This window comes from Pempheris klunzingeri, chromosome 6 (assembly GCF_042242105.1).
Source record: "Pempheris klunzingeri isolate RE-2024b chromosome 6, fPemKlu1.hap1, whole genome shotgun sequence".
Classification (NCBI taxonomy): Eukaryota; Metazoa; Chordata; class Actinopteri; order Acropomatiformes; family Pempheridae; genus Pempheris; species Pempheris klunzingeri.
The window spans coordinates 21,943,757-21,955,488 of NC_092017.1; the positions used below are offsets into that span (position 1 = coordinate 21,943,757).

General features: G+C 41.7%; 1 protein-coding gene across 1 annotated transcript in view; it reads right to left on the reverse strand.

Moving 5' to 3' along the window:
- The window catches only part of raver2 (ribonucleoprotein, PTB-binding 2), a 70,526-nt gene extending 67,090 nt beyond the window's left edge, over nucleotides 1-3,436 (reverse strand). The window contains exon 1 of the mRNA XM_070832675.1: nucleotides 3,164-3,436. Within this exon, the coding sequence (XP_070688776.1) occupies nucleotides 3,164-3,436 (273 nt within the window). The remainder of the gene's footprint in view (nucleotides 1-3,163) is intronic.
- Between the last annotated feature and the right edge of the window lie 8,296 nt (nucleotides 3,437-11,732).

Consider the following 11,732-nt stretch of genomic DNA (forward strand, 5'->3'; position numbering starts at 1 on the left):
CTCAACTGAATTTGAGTTATTTAGGATTTAGGATGATTAGGATTCAAAAACCAAATAAAAAAAATGCTACTGATAACATTTTATCAAACCCTATTGTTCTGATAAAACTCTAGAGGATAAGAGTCTTTATTAGTTTATTTACTGTGCATGACATATGTCATAGACTGTTTGCAAAAGAACAAGATAATAAGAGTCATTAATGGCTCCTATTTGAGGGGGCTACAATGAACATCAAAGAAGAAAAATCAAAGTCTCATATGCCCGTTATTCTTTCCACCACATGCATCTCCCACCCTCTTTGCATTCCCTTTTCCTTTACATTCTTCTTTCATCCCTCCTTCCTTTCCTCTCCTCTCCTCTAACTCAACTCTTCTGTCTCCTCGTCTCTCATTTCTCATTGCGTTCTCTCTGGTGCTCCCATCCCCCCACCTCTCCCTGAGATGAGGACTGTCAGCAGGGCCGTATATCTGACAAAGTGCACCATGAACTCCACACACTCACACACACACACACACACACACACATCCAATCTACGATATAGTGTTCGCTAATGGGGCAGCGGCTATGAGGGTAATGGGAGATGGAGTCTGCTGGTCGTCGCTGAGTCCATCAGACAGGTTACATAAGACACTTGACGAAGACTTTCGGTCATCATAAATCTATAACGTTATGGAAGATTCTGTAATGCCAATACCATCTCTAGGAATATCAATGGATTCCTGTACATGACCAAGCCAGATTATCTACAGGTTTTAAGTCCTACATGGACTACTGAGAAATAAAATCAGGTAGTATGAGAGCCTATATTGATTAGGGTTGCAATTTCTAATTAATCTTGATTATTCTTTGGATTTATCGATTCATCATTTATTCTATTAAATGTGAAAAAATGTCCATTACAACATCCAAGAGCTAAGACAAAGCAGCAAATCCTTAATTTTGAAATATACATACAAAATATTCTGTATTTTTGTTTGACAAAGGACTTGAATGATTTATCATGAAGGTTTTTGTCTCTCTTTTGTACTTAAGTGTCGATCGCATAATGGACTAATCATTCAAGCACTAATGCTGATGGACGGATATTAGCTCAGGCTGCAGATCTTACGGTTGAACATATAAACAACTCTGCAGTCATTCAAACAGAAGTACACTCCTACTACTGAAATGTTTTATTCTGGAATTGATGGAAACAATATTATGGAGAGCTGTTTTGTGTTTTAGAAGGTTTCTGTTAACTGTTTATCACTGAGATATCTCCACACATAAGACACGTAGCCTGAGATAATGTCAGTCCAACAGCATCACTACCAGACCCACTCCTTTCTGTGGATGAACTCACGTGGCACGTTGAGCAGGGCAGGCTTCATAAGGCTCTTTTCCACTGCTCTGCTCAGGCTCACTAAACATATCACACTCGTTCTGACACATGAATAATGTGGAAAATGGAGAGAGAGAAACATTCCACTTCTCTTGCTTCACCTGATCCAAATGACTTTTCCTCTCTCTCTCTCTCTTTCTTTTTTCCCCCCTGTGTCTGTCTCTCTCTCACAAACACACACCATGCAGTCACACTCTTTTACACTCTCTCTCCGTCCCCTTTTCCACACACACACACACAGACGGCAGAATGCTGGTTCTCCTTGGCAGCGTGCCTCTTTTCAGGACTGTTTGGTGCTACAACCCTGAAGGAATACACCATCAGCACCTTTGACACGCTGCCTCATGAAGACCTGCATGCTGACACAAGTGATGAATGACACTCCGGAGAATCCAAAACAGCCTTAAAGTTATAAACAGTGAAGTCACTCTGTGGTTTGTGACAAGAAACACGCAGGCAAAGTTCTTGCCTGTACAATAAACGTAAGATAAACCGATAAACTACTTCTGCTTCCACTGAAGGACTCTGATTAGACTGTTTACAACATGTAAAGTCAGAAATGGTGGATTCTAAAGGCCATGTCTTGAAAACACAACAATCTGAGATAGCTGAAGTAGTTGTGACTGTTGTTTACATCGGTCAAAACAATATTTATATAACACTAGTGGGCGGCTTTAACTGTGCAATACTATTTAGTCTGCAACATTTAGTTTTGCAAATGAGCCGATTACAATGTAGATTGCTATTTATGCTGCAAAGAAGTCACAAACCTCTTTGTGATGAGGAAAACGCAGAATCACAACAGATGCTGTTTGACAATGGCAAAACATAGCGTGCATATCAATGCTCTGCTCTGTGCAGTGAAAATATCCCGTAATGCAGAGATAGATAAAAATGTGGATAAACTATAATACCGAACACACACACACACACCAACGAAAAGCAATCGGCTTTCTGACTTGACTAATCTCATATTACGGACAAGTTTCTGATGTTAGTGCATTGGTGAGTTGGCCTCAGTTTACAATGATTGGTAAACCTGACTGACACAAGGCAGGTGAGCGACTTCATCTGCAGTACGTCCTCCTGTTGCAAGGAAAGCTGCAGAGCTGCGAACCCCATACAGCTTCTGCAAGAACACATTTAGAAACGCAGCCATTTACTGACAGGTCGCATCCTTTTTTGGATGAATCATTTTGCTGGTGCTTACAGATTTTCCTAATTAGAGTGGAACCGTATTAAATAGTCTGAATTTGGATGAACACCACAAAAACTGCACACATAATAATAAAACAATGCTAATGTATGTAGATTTTAAACAGTGAAATGAACCTTTAAGCGTGACATTAGTTGTGGATCACTTTCCTCACATGAGTTAATATGCAAAGTTGAATGGTGTTTGACCAATGACAAGCTGCCTTACTATAAAAATGAAACCGACAGTTTGCCAGATCTCAAAATGAAATGACAACTATGTACAAAAAAAAACTAGAAAGCTGAAAAGTTGCATCCACAAAGATGCAGCTTTTATATCATGTGAGATTAAAAACATAAGAGGTGAATAACACTGAGGAGCATCACACACACACACACACACACACACACACACACACTGATCACCAAACAATCAGGTGAATATTAAATTGATTTAAAAGTGCCAAAGGTCGGTGCAAACTAAACTATTAAGCACCACAGACGCGCAATAAGATTAAAACCCTAAAAACAAAGCGCACTGCGCTACTTTTGCTTCAGTTTTTCCAGTGCAGCCTAACTAACATGTACCTGGTTGGTGGTGTCAGGCGGCAGGTTCTTAATGAGGATCTTCCTCCTGTTGCTCAGCTCCTGGCGAGTTTTGGCCAGTCTCCTCTCGATCTCCTCCGGCTCCAGGTCCGGCAGGTCGCGCAGACTAATCCCCGAGTCGGAGGGCTGCGCTGCCGCCGCCTCTTCATCCTCCTGCTGGCGGCTCTCCGGGCTGTCCATCTCCGGGGAAAGTGCGCTCTCCCCGGCTAGAGAAGAGTGAACGCTCGGCGGCTGGATGGATGAGGCTGCCGCCATCTTGGGTAGCTGAGTGAAAAGTGTGAGGGAAGTGAGAGAGAAAGACGGAGAGAAAGCGAGAGAGAAAGAGCGAGCAGGTGGGAGGTGTGTCTGATAGCGAGGAGAGGGAGAGAAAGAGCGAGAGAAGGTAAACATCCCGGATAATATGCAAAAAGGAGACAGTTTTAGTTGAGTCAAGGAAACTCAGTCATTCCTAAATGCATGTATAATTCTTGGAATAAAACAAAAACTTATTTATCTATGTGGCCTATATATTAATATGTGATGCCATGTTCAAACTTCTGCAGGCATCTTTTAGTCAGTTAATCGGTTTCATCGAAAATATGCAGCTGATTCATGAAAACATGGAAACTGCAACGTGTGGGGATTTTTTTTTTTTTTTCATGCGTTTGTTTGGATGCAAAAGGAAGCGTGACACCGGTGCAAATACGTGAAGCCACTTGTGTAAATGGGTAGTTTGCGGCCCACATGGTTTCCAGCATGTCAGGCTGCACCTCGGACTCCTGGCGACCCCAACTGTCTGCTGGATGTATGGAAGCCTTAAGATCCATCAGCATCACCAGCACGCCGTCTAATAAAGTTTGCTTTGTGCATGAAGATGGAGCTTGTAACCAACAACCGTGGAGAGGTTGGTTAATGTTTTGCATAAAATCAATTAGTTGATTTACTGCAAATATGTAGATTTTAGGCAAATATACTGAGAAATGAATATATAATCAGCCACAAGTTGAATGCTCTGCGAGCTGAGTGTGATACATTTTAGACAGCAGTGAACTGGTAAATATATGCACAACCTTAAGCACATTGGTACAACTGGAGGAACTCCAATCAACGCGTTTATTCTTTTAGTAAGAGAGAGGTGTTCCCCATGTGCATAATGTGACCATGAATGGCTGTGTGCCTTTCTACCCAAGTCATCCAGTGAATGCCAAACTAGCAGCCAACCGAGCCTGCCTGCCTGCCTGCCTGCCTGCCCACCGTGGGTGGAAAGCTGCTCCTGGCAAACACAAAGGGAACAGAGCTCCCTGCCGAGTCCTCACAATGCCTATGTAGCTTCCGCAGGCTGCGCGAGTCGCTGACAGACGCACACACTGCATATTCACACTCGTAAGATGCATTCACACTCACGCAGGCCCACAAGCATGTCAACAAGAACACACCAACCCACTAAGGAAATATTTAGAGCGTGATTATGCTGAGGCCTGTAAGAGACGGTGAAATCAACCATCATCCAACCTCCATGTTCTTTCTCTCTCGCCATCTGTGTGTAGCGTTTCTTGGCAGATCGGAGTCCAGACAATCACAGTTGTCAGTGGGTGAAAATGATCTCACATTGCCAAGTGGCTGAACCAGTGTTACTGAAACACACCGACTGTATAGTGACTGTATGAATGCTTAAATCAAGGACATTTTATGTAATTTCAAACAGATACAATACAGTACATCGAACAGCTCAGAAAGCATTTTTTCCTTGGGAAGACTCTACACATATTCATGCATCAGTGTGATTATGTGTGCAAAAAATCAAAGTCAAACACAGGTCCTCCTGCAAATCAAAAGATTTTTACAAATGTGTTTTCACCATGATGAAACCTGTATAAATGACATTTTGACCTCCAAAGGCAACAATACCAGCTATTATTTTTAAGGAAGAAGGTGATTTTAGAGTGCAGCATTATTACAGATGCAACTCCTTGTTGAAAAAAAACGATAAGCAGAAAATAATCAGCCAATCATTTCAGAATTTTTTCAAGCTAAATGCAGTCAGATAGTAAACTGAATGCTGTATCATTGGGTTTTGTACTGTTGGTTGGACAAAACCAGCACATTTGAGGATGGCCTCTTAGACTCTGCAGAATTATGATGGATGCTAATTTTTGAAACTTCATAGAAACAACTATTACTTGCTTAATCCAGGAAAGAAAATCTTGGCTGCAACCCTAATGAGCAAGTCACAAACTGTCCTCCTGCATATCTAAAGGTGAGACACGCTCCTGACCAGCGTTCCTCCTTCATGCAAAACATGTTTTTTGATCAAGTGCAACAAGCTGAAACAAAGACATTTTTATCACACTTGAAAAGCATTGAGGATAAGTCAAGTTTTGATCTAACTGGAGCTCACACAATAGTCGATGCCTGCTGACAGATTGGGGGACGTGAATCAGGGAGCAGCGGTTCTCTGAAAAGACAGCAAGGACTTGCCTGTCACTCTCACAGGCTGATTTTGTGGACGCATGAATCACTCCACTAAGTGCTAAACAACGTTTCCATGAGAGAACAATTAATTTGTTCTCTCAGTCCCCCTGGCACTAACACATGCCAGCATAGTATTACACATACAGACACACTCTTTAACAGACACACATGCACGCACATGCATCAACTTATGTCAGCCTATAGCCGCCCCGCAGTGTTACACACATTGTGTTTTTAGAAGTGTTTTACCTATGTTCGAGTCAACCCCTCTTAATAACGCTTCACCAGCCAAGGGAAGAGGGAAACGTTAGTCCCTCTCCATCTAAAACACAAGAGCCCTGCTGGTGCTTCAGCGTGTCAGCCAGTGATTCACAGCCTTTTTGGAGTGGGTGGGAGTAGAGAGGAGGAGAAGAAAGTGGGAAAGCGTTCGCCGCTGCTCGTTGGGACTGAGAGTGTGAGGGCGTGGGTGGGCAGAGTGGCTGAACGGGCAAAGCAGACACCTGGGATGAGCTCAGTAGGCGTTAGGATGGGAGGGGAGAGGAAGAGGAGCGAAGGGGGGGTGAACCCTATAGGGCAAAGTGGTTCATCGCTCGTGGGAGTTGACGGTGAATACATACACGTGTGTGTAGCCTGTATTACTGTGCAGTGTGATTATGGAGATCTCACTCTGCGATCCTGTCTGGGATGCAGGAGATGTAAAAATGGACTGTAGGCTCTCCCTACATTTAGAAGCTGGTCCTGTGCTCTCATAAATGATCACAGGTGCAGTCTGGTGGCGTGACTTCCTTTCTCTTGTAGCATAGCAGAGATTAAGGGACATGTGACCTACTAAAAACAGCTGACCTGAACCCACAGGGACAATATGCACAAGAGGTCCCTGCCCAATTCATGTCCTAATTACAGTGGTCATAAGCATACCTCTTCACCAGAGCACTGGGGAAGCTACTTTCATGTGGCCAGCAAGTGAATCAGTAATGAGAAGGTTGCATCTATTTTAATGTGAATGTACTCCATTTTCAACTCAAGCATAAAGTTTAATATCTTTAAAAGCCCCAATTACATTTTTTTCTTAATCAGGTAGTACTACTGTAAAGCTGTACCTTCGAGCAGAACATAGCGATTAAATCCCTCCTTGGCAGGTTTTTCTCTAAGGTTTTCTCTAAGTTGTAATGTCAGTTGTTGCTTATGTTTTCCACATACTTCTAGCAAAACCCTTGTGCACAGTCTGTCAAAGAGATTTCAAAGTGCCATTAATTGCTTGCATGCAAGACTTAAGATGATTACACTGCTAAGATGCGTTTGGGAAACTGGGACTCTGGACTGCACAAAATATGCTGCTAGTGCATGTCTGCTGTACCAGTTGGCAGAGCGGAGACTGACTGAAATGACCTGAGGGTGCTTGGACACCGAGCTCAGTGCTCTAATTCACAGCGTTTCCTTGGCAGGGAGCAGAAGACAGCCAGAGAGAAAGAGAGAGAGTAGAGGACCGGCAGTGACAGTGAAAAGAAGACAAAGACAGGGCCATGTAAGGGAGGTATGAATGAATGCTGACAATCTGATAAGGTTTATGAAACGTGGTGACAGATGGGCAGGCAGAGACATGGGGAAAGAGCCCCTTCTCTCCTTCAGCTCTCAACAGTGCTGAACTACTTCCCTGCTGATGTTCAGTAAACAGAGAGCAGAGTGTGCCCCTCTCTATTTCCACTATCCACCTCAAGGAGAGACAATCTACTCAGCTGCACTCTATGACCTTCCCTTAAAATAGAGAGAGATACGGTACCTTTTCAAAAACCTCCTTTGCTTACGTTGACCAAATGAAAATATCAAAGAAGACACACTTTGCAAATTCTGCAAATTCACAGATGTTGCGTTCGAAATTAGTGTCCAATTAAATCATTTCCATATGCTACAAACTGTCTAGGTGTCCCTTTCAAAATTAGAACAAACTTATTAACTGCACTGGCAGCTACAGTATGTCATATACAGTAGCAGACACCAGGAGACACTGAACAGCTTTCTCCCATCTCTTTGAAATATCAAAAAAGGAGCCATCAAAATGAAATATCCCTTTACACAAAATACATATTAAGTATTAAACAAAAACACAATCAGCTGAATTGTTCCATTTAGATGTGCCTTCTGCTAACAACAGCCAACCTTATACCAAATCCTGCTGCACAAACCTGCTGCGCAGTTATCACTGTTTTCCAAAGCAGAACTGGACAAACAAGGATGAGGCTCGGGTTATGTTCCTTATTGCTCCCAAATTCCCCGATAAGACAAACCAATAATGCATTGGTTCCCCTATTAATACTTTCCTACTTCCAAAGCCTGTCCTGTGGCACTAAGCTCGTTTGTTGCTACTGAAGACATAAATCTGAAAAACAGGTCACAAATATTTAGCATTATTTTTAAAGCAGGCCTCTTCTGCTCTCACTGCGCATGTAAATGCACAGCTAATGCATAAGATAATGGGAGACAATGGTGAAACTCTTAAAGTGTCAGAAAACGAACTAAATGACAGTGATTACAAATCAGAGCTTTTTTCGATTTTGGTTTCCATTGCAGATCGTACTTCCTCAATGTAGGCGAGATTCTTAGCTGATTGTCACAGCGAGGCGGCGTGAAACTGCTGTGACATCAGCTTCAACTAGGCATTTGCAGCAGCTGGGAAAAAATACATGGGAGCTTTACTTTGGTGTGGAGGAGCAGCAGTTTTTATTCACTGACAAACTGTAACCTACTTTGTCTAGCTACTACTAAACTAACAACTTCACCGGTAAACTTTTCCTCCGCTCTGCTCTCATCCACCATCTTTTTCTTGTGCTCCCTCTCACTCAACCACACACTTGCTAAATACGCACCTTTAACATTGCCCCATTCCTTAAAGGAGCTGCACCACTCTTACAGCAGGGGATATTAAAGGCATGGCATTAAAGTGCATTTGCACTTTTTCAATTGACTTCAGCCCGGGTTTGTGGGCTGCCATTTTTTTTTAAATGTGGACTGAATGAATAAAGAAAAATATGGTTGCTACTGATGGCAGCTTGACTAGTTGCAGGTTTACACAGGATGTCCCTTATCATACAAGTGATGATATTTCTGTCCAATCAGTGGTCTCTAGTGTTTTCGCTCAACTTTCTGCATTGGCTCAGCTTGCTTGGAACCTCGAAGGAGGCGATTCCAAAAAAGTACCACGTACGATCCACAAATTTTGCCAAGGGAAAACCAAAAAAGAACAATTTCAGGTAAGTAGAGTCAAGACCATCCAAGCTGTATCATGCAGTGGATACGTAGCAAAAGAGGCTAGCTTGGTTAGCAGTAAACTAAACTAAATGAACAAATAACAAATCATTGACAAAACAGCTGTAATTTACAAAAAAAAGCATCTACAGAAAATGCTGCAACGAGGACATTCACAGAGTCGAATAGATAAAAGCCTGTCCATATTTGACAAAAGGCTGAATGAAACAATGCCTGTTAAACTGCTATAGAAATTACATAGTGGTTGCTACTAGCAACACAAGGTTCAGCTGAAACCAACTGCTAGTGGCAGACTAAGAAACGTCGTGTAACAGCTGAACACTGTGGTCTCTAGCAAACTTTACTCAAACAGAAGTACATTGTGTGTTTGTCGGGGACTGGTTTCAGCTGTGGCACTCGTGAGTGTTAACGGCAGCAGGAGGGTGTAAGTGGAACTGATTCAAAATGAACTACAGTGTAGATTTTGATCATAATCGCATCAGTGCAACGGTGTGGAGGTCCATGGCACAGAGGAATGAGAGGTTTTGGCTACAGAGACTACACTTGTTAATATGGTCAGATTATTGTTAAATTTGGTCTATTCATGGGATTTGCTGAAGGAAAATTAAAAAGAAAAAAACCCACTACAACATAAAACGACATACTGCTCTTACCCACGCCAAACCAAAGCAGCATCTTATTATATCGTGTCAAAACCATATTGTCTTTCCATCTGTAGTTGTTTCCCAGGTCCCCTGGCAAGAAACCACGTACAGAAAGGCCTCATAAATAAATGATAGGGTCTTGCAGGCACTATCTACCACTACTCTTCCCCCACTAACAATTGGCATGACCTACACCCCACAGCTTGAAATGCCCCATTTCTTGAAGTAGGGGTTAAAAGCTAAAATGGACTGGCATTTAGATTAACCAAAAACAAAGACAATTTCTACTTTATTAAAAAAGACAGCAATATATTTTGATTTACAAAAAATAAAAATATTTCTTTCCTTATTGAAAAAGCCATAAAGACCTCATCCTCATCCAAAAAGATGCTAATTTTGTGTTCTTACCTTGACAGAAAGATTTTTGCAGAACAACTGAGAGTTAACCATTGCTGAGTGACACATTACAAAGTATTATACACTGACATTTTAATGACTTTATAATTTAATGTACATATACTTTTCATGTGTGAATCGATTACTCCAAGAAAATCTTGCCGTTTGTAGTTCTTTGCAGAACATATGAATTCATTTATACAAATCAAATAAACTTCCAATGGGGTGGATACTGGTATACACGAATCCTGATAAATAGTTAATAGTTTCTTCAAATACTGGGTCAGACAAATATCCCAGTTCGACATAGCAGCAGACATCTCTGTGTCATTAAAAATACTCCCATCTAAACAAGGCCAAAAAGCCTCTAAAGAGAAGCTTTTTGGAGTGTAGGTGTCCTAAATGTCCCTGCGTGAACCTGAGAGAATAATACAGGCTGGAGAGGCTTCAGACAATATTACTCTGCTGACAGTGAGTGTGAATACTGGACCAGGTATTGAAACAACACACAAAATCCCCTGCAGATAATCTCTCTGGCTTACCATGTGTGAGGTGGTTTATGGGTGACCTGTTCCATGACCTCCTACAGGAAGAACAAAATGGTCCTACTGACAACAGAAAAACACAATTAGCAACATTTGGGTTTTATATCAACAATGATAACTGTTTTCACTTTAATGTTTGTATTCTGCGAGATAAATTGCCAACAAAACTTCTGAGAGGACTTTTGCTTGAAGGTGAGTGTTTACGCCCCTCTTTAGGTTATCTAATAACTTAATTCTAATTATCACATGGGGTAAAATTAGGATTTGTGAGATTGTGAAATTCATGAAAGCAAATATTGGACTTACACTCATCAAGTGGCCAATGTCCAGTGACAATGGTGTAATCTTGTCCAACTCGCCTAGATGTGTGCCAATTCCAGAATGAAAACATACCGACTTAGCAGGGTTATGGAGCAGGACCATGCAAGTGGAACATCTTTCGCAGAAGATGTTGACTTGTGACTTCAGGAAAAGCACAGGTGTAAATAATTAAATGAATGATGTTTGATTTCATCTGCTATAGTTTCAGGGTGATGGCATTGCGGAGCTCGTTCACTGTCAGAGCAATCATTAATGTTATGAGCTCCTGACATGCCTGGTGTTCAAACAGTAAGCTGGGCTGGGCAAAACATACGCAACATGGACGCCAAGCAGCTCCTCGCTGTAACATGCGACTTTACGTTTGCGGTCATTAAAACTACTATAGTGCCTTCAATGGGGTCGTGTTTACCGTGGTCATGATAAGAAGCCATATGTTCACAAGTTGTGAAGAAGAGTAGGCTTGTAGATTTTTTGTAGTGATCATACCTGAGGAAAATTGTCTCACATTTGTTCACATGAAGCAGGAGCTACTTAGGACCCTGCAGAGAAGATGTATTGCTTGAGCATACTTTAGTGTGAACAATCTGCTGGAATTGGCACACTTAATCATTAATTTAGTAGGCAGTAATCAGTCCATACTGTCCGAGTAGGTAGTACACAGTAGCTACGCCATTCAGAACAAATCTGAAGTCTTCCTGCACATGAAGCCATACCCTAGTCAGCAAGTGTTTAGCCTTTGTTAAGAACTTCAGATTTGTAGATTTACCCTTAAAGAATAACAAAAAGGCAATTTAAGTGTAAAATGAACTTTATCACATTCACATTGCAATAAATCTCAATTTGATAACTTTATATGATACATGAGGGGGGTGATGTACACATGTTCCTTCAGTACATTATCTAATGCCAGATAGAGTGTTCTGTATACAC